The sequence below is a fragment of the Macrotis lagotis genome, chromosome X, assembly GCF_037893015.1.
Source record: "Macrotis lagotis isolate mMagLag1 chromosome X, bilby.v1.9.chrom.fasta, whole genome shotgun sequence".
Lineage (NCBI taxonomy): Eukaryota > Metazoa > Chordata > Mammalia > Peramelemorphia > Peramelidae > Macrotis > Macrotis lagotis.
In genome coordinates, this window is record NC_133666.1 from 134,247,686 (window position 1) to 134,269,074 (window position 21,389).

A 21,389-nucleotide genomic window follows, 5' to 3' on the forward strand; every position below is an offset into this window, starting at 1 on the left:
GGAACTGGAAACAGAAGGGAAACCAATAAGGGGTCAACTGTCTGAGTAAGAAGATGGGAAGAGTGTCTCAAGCTCCAAGATTCAGTCTGACCTCAGCTATGCAGAACTAATGACTGAGAAATGCTCCTTTCCCAGCTGGCCATGATAACATCTCAAGGAGACAACATCTCAAGCCAGCTCAATGAAAGAAAGAGGACAGAAGAATAGAGATGGGGGAATATAACACTTACCAGCTTGTTATTTTCATAAATATTTTCTTTTCTGAGTTTGCTAAAGTCTCTGAAAAAGAAAAACAACATAAAATAAAGTCCCTAGCTAGTTGGCCTAGCTTTCTCTAAAATCTTCAGCCCCCCCCTGCATTCTGCCCACTACTCTAATGCAAATTCTGCCCACCACTCTTCAGGTGGGCATCACTAAAAGAGTGGAGGGACAGGTCAGAAAACAAGGCCAAAGAACCTTGCTTGCCCAAACAAGGATTAGAACACTGGAAAAAAAAATGATCATGGTAATCTTTGACATTTACAAATTACTTTATGGTTTTATAAAGCATGTTTATGACCCCATGAGAACTAAACCAGAGAAGTTTAAGGTCACTCGATAGTAAGAAGTGAAACTGAGACTAGAATCTGAGTCTTCAGTCCAACACACCAGGCTGCCTCCAGAACAGGTCTGGGCACTGACTCTCACACATTCTCTCTTGAGGATAAACCTAGGTCACTTCAAAATTATTAGCCCCAGAAGCTAATCATCCCTGGCAGGGCTCAGGCCATCCTTTGAGCTAACAACCCTCAGCAACAAAACCCACATAGATATGAGTGTACCAAGCTAAACAAGTGACCTGGCCCCTGAGGAGCTCCCAAATCTTACACTTATACACAGCAACTCATCCAAGAGACCATAAGTCATTCAACAAAACATTAGAGTAGCAATGACCCTTAGGTACCCTCTAGGCAAGGGACCCACATAATTCTTAGTGAGCTGTTGGAACCAGATTAAAATGGAATTAGGAAATGAATTACAAAATAAATAAAAATACAATGTAACATAGATGACATTAATTTGTGGTTTCCTAATTTAATATGTGGCAGGGATCCTTTTCTACTTGAGTTTGAAACCATGATCCTTTCATTTTTCATTTCCTTTCTGACCTAGAGTCAGGAAGACCTGAGTTCAAATGCTGTTTCCAATACTAGCTGGTATGACACTGGACAGACCACTTAACCTATGACAGTCTCAGTTTCCATCTTCACAGGGATATTGTGAGAATAAAATGAGAGAAAAGATAAACTACTTAGTAAAACTTAAAGCTTTGTATAACTGCTTTTGTTGTTGTTCAGTCATTGTGTTTGAATCTTCCTGAACTCATTTGGGATTTTCTTAGCAGAGATACTGGAACAGTTTGCCATTTTCTTCTCCAACTCATTTTATGGATGAAGAAACTGAGGCAAACCAGGTTAAGCACCTTTTTTCAGGGTCACAAAGTTTGGAAGTGTCTTAGGCCAGATTTGAACCCACAAAGATGAATCTTCCTGGTTCCAGGTCTAATATTCTATTCATTTTGATACCTAGCTGCCCTAATCACAACATAATCACTTCCTAATAACTTCTTTCCACTCCTTCCACAAAGATGAACAAGGCATTTTGTTATATATTTGTATTAAATATTATCATACTATATGTATCATGAATTATATATTATAACAATAAATTGTATTATTATATACGATATAAATTCAATAGTGTTCAATCCTTCATGATCCCATTTGGGCTTTCCTTGGCAAAGATATTGGACTGGTTTGCTCTTTCCTTCTCCAGCTCATTTTATGCATGAGGAAACTGAGGCAAACAGGGTTAAGATATGTGCCCAGGATCATCCAGCTAGTTAGTGTCTGAGGCTGAATCTGAACTCAGGAAGATGACTCCAGGCTACATGCTCCATCTGCTGTACCACCTAGTTTCCCCTATAAATGCTTGCTGCTATTACTACTACTGCTGCTGCTGCTGCTGCTACTTCTTTACTACTACCACTACCCCCTATTGCTACTACTGTTACTAGTGTTACTACTACTACTACTACCACTATTACCACTGCTACTGCTGCTACTACTACTACTACCACCACTGCTTCTACTACCACATTATCACTACTACTATTACCACCACCACCATCACCACTACTATTACTACCACCACCACCACCACCACTACTACTACTACTACTGTTGCTGCTACTGCTACAACTACTACTACTATTACTACTACTACTACTACTACTACTACTACTACTACTACTACTACTACTACTACTACTGCTGCTACTGCTGCGGCTGCTGCTACTATTCTTTTCATTACAGGAGAGAAACCAAAACCTGGACCATTTAAGAGTCTCACCCAAGTTCACAGGCAGTAAAATACTGAGTCAAGATTTTATCTTAGACACCTAGAATAATTTTACAATTTTGGATCAAAAGGTAAAAAGATTAATTCCAGTTCACTTTGATTTCCCCCCTGCATACACCAACTCTCTGAGTAATGAATACTGGCTTTGATGGTGGTTGGAATATTGGCTTTGAACTCAAGGAGACTTGGGTTTCAGTCCTACTTCAGACTTTTACAAGCTACCTGTCCCTGGGCTAGTAGTTATCTCTTAGCTTCAGTGTTTAACTTGATAGCAACTAAGGTCCCTTCCAGCTCTAAATCTATGACCTAATAATCTCTCACTTCCCTGTGGTCAAGTTGATACTGGACTGGCCATGAATTCTTAAAAGCAAAGAGATCAGAGGACTTTTGCTAAGCAGCTGGAATCAGGGGATGGAAACTTGGGAATTCTGGGTTCTGCTCTCAGTTATCCAGCTGGCCTAGGGTCAGGTGGATACTTAACTACAGGCTGATCAACCAAAGAAAAAAACAGAATTTCTATGTTAAGTAAAAAAAATGGTGACTTTTTTTCAAGATGCCAATAACTCATTCTTTCATTATCACAAATAAATTTTTATTTTAGATGTGAATTTCCCTATGGAATACTATCCTCACAAAGGACATAACAAGACTTTTCATTACAGTACCAATACAATATAGAAAGCCTTCCTGATCCACCTAGGTTCTGAAGATCCCAAGTCTGTCCACTCCAGAATAAACTTGTCTTTGCTACATTCCACTGTAGCCCTATCCTGAGGACATCAGGGACATGATGATATTGGCTGTCTGGGTTGCCAGTAGCCACACCCTCCTTAGGTGGGCCTGAGGGGCTGATAGCAAAACACTGTGGGATCCTTAGAAGTAGAAAGCAGGCAAAAAAAAAGGGGGCATTTGTGATTTGGCAGCTTGGAATGGGGGGGTGTTGAGATGGAACTAAGATGAGGCTGAATTTGTATTTAAGTCTGACTTTAAGTCCAGTGCTCTATCCATTATTTGATTAATTCAGGGAAGGCCAGGCCAAGTCAGCAAAGAATAGAATTTACATTTTAAATAAAATAAAACTTTATTTTAAAATTTGAAAAAAAAACCTCATTCTTAGTTCTCAGGTCATATAAAACCAAAGGATATTGTCCCCTTACTTGCAGCTATTTTTCAAATACATTGGGCTGTTATTGTTATGATTAATAAGGCACAAATTCATTTAAACATATACTGAGTTTCTCATGGTGTTTTCATCATGCATTTTCACAATAGATAGCAATTATATATATATATATATATATATATATATATATATATATATATATATATATATTATCACATGTAAGTCCACAATTTTTTTTTATTTTAAAAGGGGAAGGAGGAGGTCAACATTCTCAAAAAGTTTGGAAGTCACTGGACTGGAGTAAATCAGTACAGGCCAGTCTTGACTCAGGAGCAAGTTTAGCCCATTCCAGTCTTCTACTTTGAAGTAGGCCCACACCCCCAGCCAGGGTGTCAGAGCAGGGGAAAGCACCGCCCCAGAAATAAAACCTATAATACCCAGTATCTGGGTGCTGTATAAATACCCCCCTGAGGCATTACTTAAACAATACAAAATCTTCAAAAAGCAACTAGACTGAACAGGAACTTGGATCTTAAATAAACATCTGATCATCACCACACCCACCTATAGAAATATAATGACCACAAATGGGTGCGAGACTCCACCCTACCCCCTTCCAAGATTTGCAGTCCCACAAAGAGCCACCCCCTGTCTCTTCCAGGTGTTTCCTTTCCAAGGGTCTCCGGCTGTTTCTCCAACAATGAGAGATGTCAAGGCCCAGAAAAAGGAAAAAAACCAGGAATGATCTCATAGGACATCAAGTCCTATGCTCCTAGAGAGATTAAATGATTTATCCAAGGTCAAACAGGTAACCAGTGTTTGAGTCCAGGAATTTGAGTCCAGGTCCTTTGACTTATGAGGCAGCTAGGGGGTACAGTGGATAGAACCCCAGGCCTGTAGTCAGGGAAATCTGAGTTCAAATCCAGCCTCAGACATCACCTAGCTGTGTGACCCTGGGCAAGTCGTTTAACTTTGCCTCAGTTTCCTCATCTGTAAAATGAGCTAAAGCAGAAAAGTATCCAGTAAATTTGCCAAGAATACCCCAAATGGAGCCACAAAGAGAGTCAGACACAATTGAACAACAACAGTAAAAAGAACATTTGTTTAACCTCTCTGGGTGTCAGTTTCCCCATCTGTAAAATGAAGGGGTCAGATTAGATGATCTCTAAAGTTATTTTTCTCTTTTTTAATCTGAAGCATCCCATAAGGCTTTCAAAGATATCTACCTATGTGAATTCACACAAGATGACTACAGATCCAAGTACCCTCAGCTTTAAAATAAAGACTTTAGTCAATCTTTAACATTAGAAAACCCAAGATACATCAAGTGAACCAGAGCTAGAAGGATCTCTTTTTTTCTTATTTGACACTTGATGTACCTGGTCTTTCTAATTAAGATCCCTTACTGTTCTAATATTATGATTACATAGGTAATAATGTAGATAGAGTTCTGGACCTGGAGCCAGGAAGACCTGGGTGCTAGCATCCACCCTCTGATATTTATTAGCTTAGCTGTGTAATCCTGGGCAAGTCACTTAACCTCCATCTAAGATTTTTCTGATCTCTAAGTTTTCTCATTTCTAACAAGGGAATAATAACAGTACCTACCTCTGAGGGCTGTGAAGATAAAATGAGATAATGTTCTTAAAGCATCTTACAAATGTTTAGGTGATATATCAATGCTAGATATTGCTACAAGATGATACTGGTTTATCAAGTGTTCTATATATGTTATCTAATTTTACAGATGAGGAAAATCGAGGCCAAGAGAGGATAAGAGACTTGCCTGTAGTCACATAGTGTCTGAGGTCACATTTGAACTCAGTTCTTCCTAACTGCAGGGGTAGAACTCTGGCCACTACCTAATGGCTTGATAAAATCACTTAACTCCTCTTGACCTCAGTTTCCTCATATATAAAATGAGGGTTTGTACTGTATGATCCAGGCTTCCTTCTGCTGACACCATGATTCTAGACCAGGGCATGGGATTCATCCTGAAAATGAGATTAGGTAATCCCAGACAGGAATTGGATGTCTGAGTAGACAGATAAAAGGAGAGATATACCTGGGAGGGGAGGAATGGGATGGGGATGGAAGTGAGGAATGAAAGCTTAACTACGGAGAATAAAAAGGTCAGGGTGCTAGGGAAAGGAGCATTCAAGATCGGAACTACTACCAATGGTTAGAGACTGAGTACTAAGGATGAAGAAAGCAATAATTAATAATAAATAATTATTATTTAAAATATATTAAAATAGACATCAAGGATGAAAGGCTAAGGTTCTAGGAACTAAGGATCAGAGATGAGGACTAAATACTAAGGATTCAAGCCTAAATACTAAAGAGAAAATGTTGAGGTTTTAAGAATGAGAGATCAAGTACTGAGGATGGGAATTAAGGAACTGAGGCTTTGTTTTTCAGAGATTTTGAGACTTGAAAGGTTTGGCCAAATAATAACAATCCTGCATAAGCCTGGCAACATGTAGGTAGGGCTCTGCTACACAAGACACTAATGAATTAATTTAAAAAAAAACTCAACCTGTTGAGTACAAAGTTCCTTCATCATTTTTGAATTAGCATAGCTGAGGAAAGGCAGTTGACTTTTCAGCAGAAACATCATCAACCAATCCTAACTATCTGAATACACTGGACGCCACAAGGCTACAATGGTATTGGGTGTGTTCTCCTAAGCTCTCCAGTCTTGTAAGATAAGGCCTTCTGGGGAGGTGAGATCAGAAACAGAAAGGAGGGAGAAGCCTAGTACCCAATGTCTTATAGTCTTAATTCATAAACATTCTTAATTCTTCCTAAATGTTGTTCTTAGTTCTTTTTTTTTAAGGTGTTTGAAGGCAAATGGGGTTAAGGGGCTTGCCCAAAGCCACACAGCTAGGTAATTGTTAAGTGTCTGAGGCTGGATTTGAACTCAAGTACTCCTGACTCCAGGGCTGATGCTCTATCCACTGAGTCATCTAGCCACCCTCTTAGTTCTTTTTTAATACATTTTCCCCAATTGTTGTTCTTAATTTTTTAGATTTTTTTTTTCTTTTTGCAAGGCAATGGGGTTAAGTGGCTTGCTCAAGGCCACACAGCCAGGTAATTATTAAGTGTCTAAGGATGGATTTGAACTCAGGTACTCCTGACTCCAAGGCCGGTGCTCTGTCCACTGCTGCTCTGTCTACTGACTGCACCACCTAGCTGCCCTTTGTTGTTCTTAATTCATAACATTCTTAAATTCTTTTTAAATATATTTTCCCAATTGTTCTTAATTCTAAAATATTCTTAAATATTGTTCTTACTTTTTAAATATATTTCCCCAATTGTTATTCTTAATTCCCAAACGGCATTCTTAAATGTTGTTCTTACGTTTTTTAAATATATTTTCCCCCAATTGTTATTCTTAATTCTTAACATTCTTAAATGTAGCTCAGAATTTAAGTGTTCTGCTCAATAACTTTTCCCTGCCTTCCCTCTACTGACCCAAATCTCAAATATTTTTCAAGGATCAACTTAAGGCCATCTTCTCTTCGAAGTCTTCTTTCACTTAAAATGAGGAATTTTACTCCTCAACTTAATCTCTTCTTAGCTCTAAGCTTATATAGCCTTCATTGATTGCACCATTATATTTAGTATATAAAGTAAAAATCACTTCAATGTTCATGACCATAACTTTTGATCATGAGATGGCCCTTCCCCTCCAAGTCATCTAAGCTCATTTAAATGATGAGAGAAATAAGTCCAGGAGAAATGAAATGACTAGCCTGTAGTCATGCAGCTCCAAAGAAGTAAAGCTAGGACTGGAACTGAGGGATCTTCTTTTCATTATGTCATGCTTCCTCTAATTTTCTGAAGGTTCTCTTTAATTGTACAAGATCAACCTACTTGAGCCTGATTGTGGATCCTGTAAAATGTGCATTGCTGACCAAAAGTACCAAAAGGAATTCAGACACTGAAGATATCAATAAAAGCCTGAAAATCAGGGAATGCTTCATGGAAGAGGTGAAGATTCCTTGAAACCTTGCCTGAGTAGAGAGGGGCCTTAAATAGTCAGAGAGAGGCTTTGGATTCAGATCTAATTCAAGGGTCCCCCATCCATCTTTATCTGACATTTATCTCTCATAGGACCATAAGAAGTTCCACATTGAGTTAGGCCCATAGTTTTCCTTTCCAGAGTTCTGCTACTCTAATGACCCAAAGGCATGCCATGGAAGGTCATGGTTGTCCTCTCCAACTTAATGCTGAAAAATGACGTTTATCCCAGTTTTTCTTACTGATAGTAGTAGTTCTGTCATTTAGAAACTTTGGATTCTATTTATTACAATGATCCTTGATGTAGGTTGAAACCCTGAAAAGAAATCTTTGGATGAAAAATATAATTGTATGCTGAAAAATAACATAAAAGCAACTTTCCAGTTTTATATGATTAGATTTCAGGAAGAGAAAAGGTGTGATATTCATAACAAGAGAGTATAGAATGCCATGACTTATTACCTATTGGATGAAGTAGGAATTCTTTTAATTTTTATTCTAAATTTATTCAACTCAAATCCTAAAGGGGTATTTATGCATTCTAATATTTCAGAGTTTGGAACCCAGATCCATGTTCGATTTCAATTATTAAGGACAATATTTTTTAATCATGAGGATTAATGTCAGCTAAGAAGGAAGTTTTTGAGGGAGTTCTGTCCCTTGACCTTGAATAGGTCAATATTTTTATAATGACTTTGATGAATGTTGAGATAGTATACCTATAAAATCTGCAGATAACAAGGTTCAAGTAAGGAACAGCTAAAATACTAAGCAGCAAAATATAGAATTAACAGTATCCTGATAGAATGGAAAAGTAGATTGAAGTTAACAAAATAAAATGGAATAAACCTCTAATTCAGTTCCTTACTGTGTACAAAGTACTGTGCTAGAAACACAAAGATGCTGTTTGTTGTTTAGTAATTTTTCATTTGTCTAACTCTTTGTGACTCCATTTGAGGTTTTCTTGGTAAAGACACTGAAGTAGTTTGCCATTTACTTCTCCAGGTCATTTTGCAGATGAAAAAAGTGAGGCAAACAAGGTAAAGTGACTTGCCCAGTGTCACATGGCTAATAAGTGATAGAGGCTGGATTTAACTGGGAAACTGCAGGCTCCACTCAATCCCCATCCAGTCACCTGAGAAAGAAACCAAGTCTGAATAAGACATAGCTCCTCCCTTTGACTTTGCATTCTTATAGAGATAAATGTCAAGTTCTACTGTTGGGTTCAAAAAAATCAATGACCAAAGATGGAGTTATAACCTATTAGTTTTCAGTTAAACATCATCAATCAATGAGTATTTTTTAAGTACCTACTAGGAGTCAGACATTATGCTAGGTAGGGGGGCACAAGTACAAAGAATGATACAATCTTTATTGGCAAGGAGTTCATATTCTAATGGAGGAAGCACCATTATACAAGGAGCTCACATTGAATGGTCTCAATTTTCTTAATATTTTCTTAATAGAGTATACAAAGTTCCTAGCTAAGGTGAGAAGTGGGGGGGAGGGATGAGGTGGGAGGCAGAGGTAACAGAGGTTTGAGAAGCAAAGAAAAATTTTTAAATCATTTCTGGAAAAAAAAATCCCTAATTTGGGGCACCTAAGTGGCACAGTACATACAGCATCAACCCTAAGAGTCAGGAGAAACTGAGCTCAAATCCAGACTCAAGACACTTAACACTTACTGCTAATTTAACCCTGATTGCCTTACCAGGAAAAAAAAGAAAGAAAGAAAAGAAAAAACCCTAACTTTCAAAGATAAACAAAAAAAGTAGACCACCAACAGGAGTACGGATTTTCCTATCACTGGAGGTCTTTAGACAGAGGCTGATGTCCAGTTGTTAGGGATATGATAGATGGAACTCCAATTATCTAGACTGATAAATAGATAGACAGACAAATGTAAATATATAAATTTATGTAAGAGTTGAACCATAGAGGTCTCCATCAACTCCACATTTCTTGGTCATATGATTCCCATCACATCCTTTGTCTTTGCAACCAGGCAATGCATTTGATTCCCGGCCTGAGTCTTCTCATCTGTAAAATGAGAGGCTTGGAAATTATCACAGGTCCCTTGCCATTCTTAAATACTGGGATCCTGTGACTGACTAGGTCTAATTACTACCGTCTGTCTTTTGTAGATGCTCTCCAGCTTTCAAATCATTTGCTCTTCTAGACCATTTCTAATCCTGCAATCCAGAGGGATCCTTTACTTTGAAGTCTGTGAACTTATTTCTTAAAAATATTCTTACTTCAATATAGTCAGCTTCCTTTGTAATCCTACTTATTTTATTTTATGCATTTAAAACGTTATTCTGAGAATAATGTTCCCAGACTGCCAAAGGGGTCTCAAAAATGGTTAGGAAACCCTGTATACTCATGATCTCTAAAAGCTTTCCAGGTGCAAATACCCAGTTGTTTCATATAAGGGGATAATAATGCTTTCTATTTTGCTTCCAAATAACACTCATTCCTTCATCAAGCATTTGCCCCCATTCATTCATTCAGTAACTAATTACAACATACCTACTGTGTGCTCAGCACCCTATTAGATAACTTCCCGGCAAGTAGGGCTTAAGCAACCCTGATTCCCACCAACTTGGTAAGCAGGCATCCCCTCTCTCCCTGCCAAGTTGCTATTGCTCTGTCTGTAGCCCCTTATGGCCACGCACAAACATCTGTTGAGAAATGAGAGCCAGCAGCTGCTCCCAGATCTCCAGTCCCAACCACCTCTCACTAACCAGCCCTGGGGCTCCTGGGGAGTTTATACCCACTTCCAAATTCCTGGAGTGCTGACCTCACGCTGCTTTATGGCTTGGAACAAAATCCAACCACTAAGGGGGCAGAAGGTTGAGGTGGGGGGGGAAGTTGAAGGGGAGGGGGAGGGTATTACCAGAGGAAGGAAAAGTGCTTCATCAAAACCTTCCCACCCCAGCTTCTCTACCACATCTGGAGTTAATCCCACAGAGAAAAAGAGAGCAAGCAGCCCCCTCTGCTCACACACCATACTCCAATGGATGGTTGCAAGACGATACCAAAAAAGACAAAGGGGGACAGAGAGACATGAAGACCTAAAGAAACTGATGCACAAAATCAACACAAGGAAAGAAACCAAAGGAGACAGATAGCCATTCAATCAACCAGTCCTTATTAAATTCCTACTGTGAGCAAGACACTAGGTGCTAGGTTGGAAATAAAATTAGACAGAAACACAAAGAAAAGGAGACAGAGACTAAGAAACTTGTGTGAGAGACAAAAAGAGACAGAAGAGGTTATGTCTAGGAAAGAGTTGCTCCATTCATTGATGCCACGTCTACAGAGGGGAAAACTGCAGTCTTTTGCCTCCAGGGAATTCCCTTCTGGACTTTCTCAGTCACCCAGAAAACTCTGGCACAATCAGAACAAGCCCTCTGCTGCAGGGCTCAAACAGGGCTGTTGGATCTGATTCCCCTAATATAAAAGGGTTAGATGAAAGTGGGGGGGGGGGTGGTAGAAGAAAAGGGGCAGAACTGCTCGATATTGGGACATTGTACAAAAGTGTCCAAGACTGCTGGAACAAGTTTCTATTTCCCAATAGTCCCTTCACCATAGCCTGAGGCTGGGGAAAAGAATATCCAGACTTTTTCTTTTCTCGCAGTGAAAAAAGCTGGGAAATTGACCAAAGTTTCTCCTCTCCCAAGGGAAAAGAATTCAAGTTCTCTCCCCAAGGGGAATTTTCACATTGGGGTTTCAACACACCAGTTGCTTGACACCAACTGATTAGGGGAAGAAAAAAATGTCCATTCCCTTCCATGAGCTTTCTGGAAAGAAAACAACAGGAAGGGGAAAAGGTCATTGGAGCTGAGTACCCCCTAGCCTTCAGAATAGAAGGCCACTTGTCCACTCAGCCGTTGGAAGACAGGCTCCAGGCTTCCTGCTAAAGGTCTTGTGTCTTCGTGTGGGAAGTGAGGTCAACCACAGCCCCCTTTTTCTCCTCCCCCGATCTCTCCATTAGTTCTAGTGAATCTTGATGCCTTTGCAAGGAAGACAAGTGAGGTGTCTAACCAGAAGGCAGGCTGGATCTGGCACCACATAGCCATCTTGGACTTCCGCCCCATCCCCATCTTCATTCCCCTCTTCCTAGGCCCTATAGATTCCAAAAGAAGCAAGAGAAGAATTTGGGGCTGGAAGTTTCCACAGAAGATCATGGAGTCTGTCCTCCTATCTTTTGGCAGAGAAAGAGAAACAAAGCAACCCAGAAACACATTCCTCTTGCTCCATGACATGGTCAGGGTCATGCACATTCAGAAGTGTCTTCTAACATCTAATTTTAGCCCCTCAAAGCCTTCTTCTCCCTCAAGTGCCCTTCATTCTAATCTTGCCTTCAGTGAACGATCCATTCATGTGTCTGGATATGACTTATTAAATCCTTTCCTTCTAGTTCTTCAATCTTCCCTTCTCTAGGCTTTAGAAATTCAGCTCCAACCTCTTCTCTTCCCAAAGAAGGGTGGGGGAGACATGGGAAAAATGCAGAACCCTATCCTGAAACACTTGAAATTTCTAATTGGCAATTCTAGAGTGGCAAAACAGTATTTCCAAACTTCTGAGGTGCCTTTTAAATGGTTTTAGCACCTCCGCAGCAGTGGCGAGGCCCTCCCTGTAAGGGTGGGGCAATTTTTTTGTCCAGGCAGCTGTTCACCTGGGCCGGCTAGGGAAACAGTCGTCATCATTCAACCTGCACACGTGGGCTAGAAGCTCCCAATCCTGGAAAGCCCTCAGGCAGGGCCTATTCTCAAAGTTCTTACTCAAGTGTTTATGGACCCAGCCACTCCTACACCTTCAACCTCTGGGCAAAGCCAGTAGGCAGAGGAAAGAGCTTAAGGGCAGCTGCCTGGGCCACCAAGAGAATGTTGGCATAGCTCCAATGTCAGGCTGGAATCATTATCCTCAGCTCTCATCTTCACAGCCTGACCCTCCTACTCCCCCTTCAAAAAAAAGAAAAATTCTCCCATCCTCCCCCTACTCAGAAAGCAGCCATCCAATTTTGTCCCAGTTCCAGGTTCTTCCCTAACTACCAGGTTCTCTCTAACTACCTCCAGTCTCTTCCCTTCTCCCATGCATTCTTTCTTCACCTATCTGCCAAAATCATTTTAATGTACATGTCTGATGTCATCATTCCTCCACTCAAAAATCCTCAGGAGCTTCTCCTAGTGCTTATAATGTATACAAGCTCCTAAGCCAGGCTCTGAAGATTCTCCAAATGCTTCAAACTGGAAAACTTACTTCCTCCTCCAACACACACTTCATATCTCCTACTTCCAGGCTTCACAAAAAGAGTGCCCTAGGCCTAAAATATATTTCCTCCAGCTCTCTGACTTCTGAAATCCTTTTCTTCCCTCCAGGCTCAGCTAAGAGGCTACCATGAAGTCTTTCTAGATTTCCCCTCCTCTCCTGCCTAGATGAAAGTGATCTCTTTGTCAAATTTTCCTGGAAGACTTGGTTTAATCTCTCCTTTTGGAAGAATATAAATGCATTTAAAAAATCATTTATTAAGCATTTACTGTGTACAAAGCAATGTGCTAAGTCCTAACTTTCTAATGTATATAGGTCATGCTGTCCCTTTTATCACACTTCCTTCTATGGTTTGTGATCCTTCTTATTTATTTATTTATATATGGCTGCAAAGCTTAGTTTTCCTTAGAGGGAACTAGTGCAAGTGTTATCATCTCCACTTTATAAATAAGGAATTTTTGAATCTGGGTTTCCAACCTAGGTCTCTTCTGACTTCAAAGAGTCCTTCACACCACACCTTAAGGGCAGAGACTGTTTAATATTTTTCCACTTTGGCATCCCAACACGTAACATCACAATTGTATTCAGTAAGGGCTTCATAAACGTTTACTGACTTTAGAGTCATTTCAGAGGAACCACCCATGAGGAAAGGTTAGAGGAACAAGAATTACTCCATAGGGTTAATGGGGTGACTCAACATCAGTCTTCAAGACTACATTAAGTTACTATTCAGAGATATTCTCCATTTCCACTGAGGACAGACCAAGAGAGAATTCGAAGGAAGATTTCCGAGATTTAAAAAAAAGGGTGGGTTTCCTGATGGTGAGGGTGTTAGATACTAAAACAGGATGTCTCCTATCCTTCTCCCAGGGATCTTTAAAAGTAAGAAGGATTATCAGTGTCCCCAGATGGTTCCAGTGGGACTAAGCTTGGAAACAAGACAACAGACTCAAAAATTCCCTTATATCTCCAGTCCTTGTTTCTTTTCTACTTTGTGAATTCTCCTGGGCAAAAATCTGAAAAATTTAGCTAGGTTCCTTTTGTATCCTACACACTCATGGACCACCTGACCTCTGTGAGGCAAGCCAGAGCAGACTCAGGTGATGTGAGCTAAACTTATCACCAGTCAAGATGAAAAATGAAATGCATATTTTTGGACACAGATAATGGAGGGAATTTATTTTGCTAATCTATGTATTTGTGTTAAAAGTTTTGGAGGTTTGTTTTTCATATAGAAAGGGGAGGAAGAAAAAACAAAATTATTCACTAAAAAAAAGTAATTTAAAAAATTAAATAAGATTAAGATGTCATTCTTAAGATAAAATAACTCACCCCCACACACACATCAGAACAGATCAAATAAAAAGACTTTTAAAAAATTATTGACATATTTATGGAACTTGGGGACACTTTCATTAGTGAAGATAGTTGGGAGTTGAATGTCCAAAACTGACAATGAGTGATTGGCCATCTTGAAGGTTAGGAGAGTATTCAATACCCTGAGGTCTGGTTGAGCCAGTCATAACCAAAGAAAGACATTGTGGATCAATGGCTGTACAATGGGGTCTCAATGCTACAATGACTAGAGGAATAAAAAAGTAGTGGTAATTCTGGGAGGGACCATGTAGAAGAAGGACCCTCTCCACTTCTACACACATACACAGTCCTTAGGGTGTTTTTTCATGAGTTTTAAATTGCTTTAATTACATCATCTAAACAGAAATATAGGGGAAGGAAGAAGAGGAAACAAAGTTTTATTTGGTTCAGACATTGGCATCCCCTAAGGATGTCCTGGTTACAGGTTACGCCAATAGCTTAGAACCTTCCACCTCCCTGCCCTGCCAAGCTTTACAACCCTCCAAGAAACTTTAAAACACACACACACACACACACACACACACACACACACACACACACACACACACACATACACACAGACACACACAAAGCCCTACTGACTGAGGGTCACTTCCAGGCCTTCTCCAGGTGTTTCCTCATTGACAAGTCCTAGAAAGGGGACTCCCCCTCAAGAAAGAACAGAGAATGACTCCAAGTTACCCAGCAGGCAACTTCCCCAGCAATCAGGAAAGGGCAGATAGCTTGTGGCTGAATAAGGCCAGGGGCACCATTGAGAGCCAGGCTCCAGGGACCTGAGAAACCCCAATAATTTAGGAAGCTTTGCTGGTGCCTTAAAGAAGATGGAGAGGAAGAAACAGGGAAGCAGCAGGGGAGAGATGAGCGCATGTGGTTCAGGAAATTGGTCTGGTAACACACATACAAGCTGGCCTACATATGTACACAAACCACCATGATGTTCCAAGTAGCAGCAGAGAAGGGAAGCCGGGCAGAACTCAAGGAACCCAGAAGAAAGCAAAAAGATTCACTTTGTACTGTGGTGCTGCACAAAGATGAACACACTGTAACAAGGCAGCTGGACCAGGTTGGACCATCCTACCCTTTCCCTTACACTGTAAGAGGAATCTGAGGATATTAAGTAAATGTCATAGAAAGGAAGGTGAGGGAAATTCCCAGCACCCATCAGGTAATCCTCAGTCTATCCATTTGGGTTACACCAGCAAGGTAAGCACCTGGACTTCTGGACTATGGAGCTCTAGGTCACTGGCAAAGTGTTTTTGTCCAGCTCTGTCCTCATGAGAACCATGGCTTTGTTTCACTAGTCACTGGAATATAGGATCATAGATGGAGAGACAGAAGAGAAGTTAGAGATTATCTAGTATGATCCTAATTTTACAGAGAGGGAAACTAAGATCCAAAAGCAGCAGGGACCTGCCTAAAGCTCTCCCAGATAGAAAATGGCAGAGTTGAGATTCAAATTCAGGTCCCAGGACTTCAAGTTCAGGGTACTTCTTACTTAACAAAATTAACCCAAGGGATCACAGGAATATTACTGTTATAGTCCATTTTTATCACTCAAGCACTATGACATTGATAGATCACAAAACCAGAGGTGGAAAGAATCACACACAGTGGTCCTTAGCACAGTCTGGGCAATAGTAGGTGTTTGATAAATAAATGTTTATTGAATTGAATCAGATTGACCTCAGAGGTCCAAACATTCTCATACAGTCCACAATGACACTAGGACAAGATTAAAATGTTAATTGGGAAACACTTTAAGAAAATAAATAAAAATACATTATAACACAGATAATGTTACATTTTAGAACAAAGTTGATATGTTACCCACAGTGAACATTCTGTGCAGACTAATGTCCTCTGTTTCTATTTGAGTTTGACACCATTGGTCTATATACTAAGGAGAAGAAAACTTGAGCACAAGGGCAATCAAGTGACTTGCCCAAGATGATTCTGAGGGTATGCAGCAGATGCAGTTCAATCCTCTTTGTACTGTACCATACTGCCTGGAGAGTGTGTGTGTGTGTGTGTGTGTGTGTGTGTGTGTGTTTGGAGGGATCAAATAAAATCTTAACACCCTGCTGAAAATTACCATTTGTAGGAAGCAGAGCCTAAATAAACACTTTTGTTTGGTTTTGTATTTTCTGTTGTTATTTTTTAAGGGAAAAAGCAATCCTCTTCAAATTCAAAATGTATTTTAGAATAGAAATGACATCTCTGAGCATTTCCAAATCTGCCATAAGGAAGTTCATGGTCAGGATTCAGAGGAGGGAACAAAATAAATGAAAGCCTTTTTCTGAAAGGGTTTCTTGCCTTTTCAGCATGAGCTGGAGCAGGAGCCAAAGAACAAGTCTCCACGTGACCAGCCTAGCATGGGGTAGCAAGGACCGGTTGACTAGTTACCATTCATTCCCAACTCCTGGGCTTCAAAGCCACCACAGACAGCCTTTCTCCAAATGAGTTGTACCACAGATTTACTATGGCAATGCCACATCCTACTATAGTCCTTAACAGTTTAGCACTTCATTCCTCTTTCTCCAAACTCCAGATTGGGAATATTTAAAACTACTCTTAGTTGGGCAGTTACACCTCTGGAGAATTGTTTTTATCTAACCTCCTCCATACTCAGTATGGCCTTGGTTTTCACTAGGGAGGGTGGGAAGGCTTCACTGGCTACTCTCTATAGTCCAGGAAACTCAGTGCTTAGCACTAGCAGCAGGAATCTAGTCTCTTTCCAAACAAAGCCCTAGAAAACCATCTTCTGGTTCAGATTTTCCCTGAGGCACATTTATACAAAGGGGTTATGGGGTTAGAAGTTTTCCTTACTCTAAGCCTAGAGGGGGAAATGCTTTGGTTCTATTTCCTCCCCAACCCCCTCCCCATGTCACCAGTGGGGAAACAGGATTCTAGTTGAAGAATTGGGAGTTTCTCACTTCAGCTCTGTATTCAGACCCCGCCTCTCCCCACCCCCCTTCTTAGGCTTGACTGGCCAGCAATAACCCACTGTCTCCAGAGCTCCTAAAAGAGAGCAGGCTCTGGGCTCCCAGCCAGTCTCCGGTCTGATGGACCAGTGTCTCACACTTTCTGCAAAGTCCCATCCCCACCCAAACTGAGCCATTCCTGACCTGACCCATCTGGCTCCAGAGGAAAGAAGGACTTTTCCACCATCCCAGCATCCCTCTATCTCTGGCTCTGGCTCTGGGCAAATCAAAACTTTGGTCTCAAGACAAAAGAAAGTTAAGGTCCTGAGAGTTTCTGAAAGGGTGCTGATGCCTTCTCATTTATCAGAGGGCAGAGAGAGAGAAATGAAACATGGGAATAACAATTAGAGAAAGATCTGAGGTCATTAGGATCAGATCATTCCAGAGAGCTGATGAGGATATATGTCAAGTGACTCAAGAATAGATGCTTTTTGCATTTTTTTTTCCCAGGAAAGCAGAGGAAAGAGGAGCCTGAACTCCTGGAATCTGTCTAGTAGCCCAGCTTCTTGGGCTACTAGTAATATTATATAATAATAACTGACTTTTAAATATCCCTTTAAAGTTTCCAAAATTGTTTACGTACACTCATTTACACCTCAGACAAACTTTATGGAGTACGCATTACGGCTATTATTGTCTCCATTTTACAGACAGGAAAACTGAGGTTAAGAAACCTCATAATTACTGAGTCCTAGGGAAGGGATTTGGCCCCAGGTAATCCATCCTCCGTTACCAGTACTCTAACCGTCACTGCTTTCCATAGAGGTGTATCTGACTGTGGTCATGTCCCCCCACCCCCGTCCCTTTCTCGTTGGGGGGGAGGGGGTTCTGAAACAAAGAGACTTGAGAATCAGGAGGCAGGAGACTTCACTTAAGGTGAAGGCGACCAGCGCCCGGACCTTGGTCACCCCATGCTGAGCTGTGCGCCCCTGGAAGGTTCGGGGCCCCCCACTACTCACATGAGTTCTGGTCTGTGCCGGTGCAGGATGGCACAGAAGGCCAAGCCGTCCCTGAAGGAGGTGGTCATGTTGGTGATGTTCACCTCGGGGTAGCCCTCACACTGCTGCCGGCACCACTGCTGGAGGGCCTTGATGGCCGCCATCCTGAGTCAGGACTGGGAACGAAGCGGGGACCAGGCGGAGCTCCCCGAAGCTCTGAGGCTGGGGAAGCCCCTCTCGGGCACCCTGGAAAGCCAGAGCACCTTTAGGCGAGGCAGAGAATTCCAGGGAAACTCCGGCTTTGCTCCCCCCTCGCTCCCCGGCACCCCGTCTCCGGCTCCTTAGTCCAGGCAGAGAGACCCCCCGGGGCCTCCCCGGAGGAGGGGGCGACGACCCCAGGTCTCCCAAGCAAGCTGGCCGCCACCGGGTCCGGATTGCCAGGCGCCGTGCTCTTATCTGCCCCAGTGGCTCGGGAGAAGGGAAGCGGACCGGCCCGGGAGGGCGGAGAGTCCCGGACAGCGTGCAGGGCTGGCCTGGGCAGTCCGGCGCTCCTCCGCCGCCCGCCCCGCGCCCAGAGGCCGGCCCCCGGGGCTCAGGTCCGCCGGCTCCGGGAGGTGCAGCCGGTGCCCGCGCCTGGCCAAGGCGGCTTCTCCGCGCCCCCTCCTGCCCCGGCCGTCGCTCCCCCCGCGCGAGCCCCACGCGAGCCCCGCAGCCTCTCCTCCGTGACCCCGACCAGGGCGAGCGACAGCGCTCCCAGCCCCAGAAAGCACCCGCAAGCCAGGCCCGGCCGCCGGCCCCCACTCACTCTCCGACGGCAGCTTTCTGGGTGTCCGGGAAGCTCTCAGCCAGCTCTATGGGAAAGAGGAGGCGGGCAAGGAGGAGCCGGAGGGAGGGGAGCAGGGAGAGGGGCGGGGCTGGCCTGGGGAAGGTGCGGGGTGGAGGCACCCCAGGCTCAGGCAGAAGAGTTGGGGAATCAGGTGTGGGGCCGAGGTCTAGTGAATACTGGACTTGGGCAAGTCACTGCCACATCCCTGGCCTCGCTTTCTCACCAGTAAAAGGAAGGCGTTGGACTAGAGCAAAAGCTCATAACCTTTTTAGTGTCCTGGACCCTTGGGCAGACTGGTGAACCCTCCTCAGAATAATATATTTAATGCATGAAATAAAACACATAGGAGTACAAGGGAAATGAATTATATTGAAGCAGGTATCCAAACTTTCAAAAAATTTTACAGATCCCAGACCAAGAACTCCTGGGGGGGGGGGGGAGGCAGTAGTGAAGAGGGGGAAAGGGTGAGACAGATATAAGGAGACAGAGACAAAGACAGATAGAGAGAGACAGACACAGAAAAAGAGACAAAGAGAGAGATAGAAAGAGACAGAGAATCAGTCCCATTTGTGGTGGAAACTAGAGGTCCTTGGATTTCAGGGATTTGTAGCAACCTAGCATAATCATCTTCTGAAAACCAGTGTTTCTAGCCTGTAGGGATCTTTTTGAATGCTGACTCAGCTAAGTATCAAGCACAGGCTGGATCTCACTTATCCAGCACCTTATGGAATGGGTTCCTGCAATAAAGGAGAGATTCAACTAAATGACTTTTAACAACCCTTTCAACTCTTAAGATTCTATGACTTTATACTGAGCAAACAATAAGTCTTTAATTCGCTTAGAAACAAAGGCTGATTAATGTCCACTTTCCTGAAATGCTTGATTCCAAATGTTTGATTTGGGTGTCTCATATGTGACTTGCCCAGGATCCCAAAGCTTTTAAGTGTCTGAGACTGAATTTGAACTCAGCTAGTCCTGACTCCAGGCCTGACAGTCTATCCACAGTGTCTACCTAGCTGCCCCTGAAATGCTATAGAATTTTAAAAAACCAATCATAATAATATACATAATTTCCATATGAAATTCTAAGTTATGAATCCCTTGCTTAGCAAACTACAAAAGCTAAAACTTGGATTGGTAAGGAGGGACCAAGGGTCTCAATTAAATAATAATAATAATTAATAACTATATATATATGACTTTGTAATTAGAAAGTATTTTCATATGATCTTATTTGATCCTCACAAGGGTCTAACCCCTTGTTAGGTAGATGATGTAAATATTTCCATTTTCAGGTGGGGATATTGAGACTTACAGAAGTGAAATGAACTAATTATATAAAATTGAAAACTAGTAAATTGTTGGAGACCCAACACCTCATTTTCTGACTTGGAATGAATCACAGAATTTCAGAGTTGGAATGAATGCCAGGGATTTTCTACAGCAAGGGTCCTTAACCTAAGGGTTGTGGACCCTTTTTTTCTTTAACTATTTTAAATATAATTTTTGTCATCCTATGTATTTTCTTTTATGCACTTGGAAACATTATTCTGAGAAGAGATCCATGAGATTTATCAAAACCCTCAAAGGAGCCCTTGGCCCTCCCCAAAAAAGTTTAAAAACTCTGGCTTATAGTTCAACCTGTAATTGAATAGAAATCTCTTTGCAAGTGTACATTTTGCATTTGATTGAGGATGTTTAGGACAGGGGAACTCATCACCTTCTTAGGTGACCCACAGTTCTCTTGGACCACTCTGATTATTAAGAGCTTTTTCCTTGCATTCAATGTGTTGCTAGTAAATGTTTAACAGTGAATCTCCAAGGGGAAAAAAATGGATACACGACATTTTTAAGGTTGATATTATTAACATTTTCTCTATCACTTTCGTAAAGTCAGGCTATCAAGAAAATCTTAAATCAAGCCCTGATTTGTAGCTCTTGCCTATTTCCAAGGGAAATTTTAATAATCAATCCTTTGGGGCAGCTAGGTGGCACAGTGGATAGAGCACCGGCCCTGGAGTCAAGAGTACCTGAGTTCAAATCAGACACTTAATAATTATCTAGCTGTGTAACCTTGGGCAAGCCACTTAACCCCATTTGCCTTGCAAAAACCTAAAATAATAATAATAATAATAATCCTCAATAAGAAATGGGTGCCAGCATATCCTTGAGCATCCCAAATCCACCTTGATGCAATTTCTACCCACTGGACTTGTTTCTGTTCTCAGAGGCCAAAAAGAAGTAAAATATCTCTTCCACATGACCTTCAGATACTTCTAGACAATTACTACATATGCCTCTCTCAGTTTTCTCTAAATATACTCAAATTCTTTCAAACAATCCTCATGAGATATTATCTCCAAAAATTTCTAGGGAAAACAAGAAAGGGGAAGGGATTTATGAGAACTTATCCTATTCATTTTCCATTCTTTACAGGAACTTCT

General features: G+C 41.7%; 1 protein-coding gene across 2 annotated transcripts in view; it reads right to left on the reverse strand.

Moving 5' to 3' along the window:
* Positions 1 to 18,994, reverse strand: part of MICALL2 (MICAL like 2) — a 66,080-nt gene extending 47,086 nt beyond the window's left edge. The window contains exons 1-3 of one of the 2 annotated variants that reach the window (XM_074207756.1): positions 18,925 to 18,994; positions 18,141 to 18,365; positions 231 to 279 (exon numbers count right to left, since the gene is read on the reverse strand). In XM_074207756.1, coding sequence (XP_074063857.1) covers positions 231 to 279; positions 18,141 to 18,283 — 192 coding nt within the window. In that variant the 5' untranslated portion in view covers positions 18,284 to 18,365; positions 18,925 to 18,994. Of the gene's footprint in view, positions 1 to 230; positions 280 to 18,140; positions 18,778 to 18,924 lie in introns of those variants that run through there. The other variant, XM_074207755.1, reaches the window with a different exon arrangement.
* Positions 18,995 to 21,389: the final 2,395 nt, after the last annotated feature.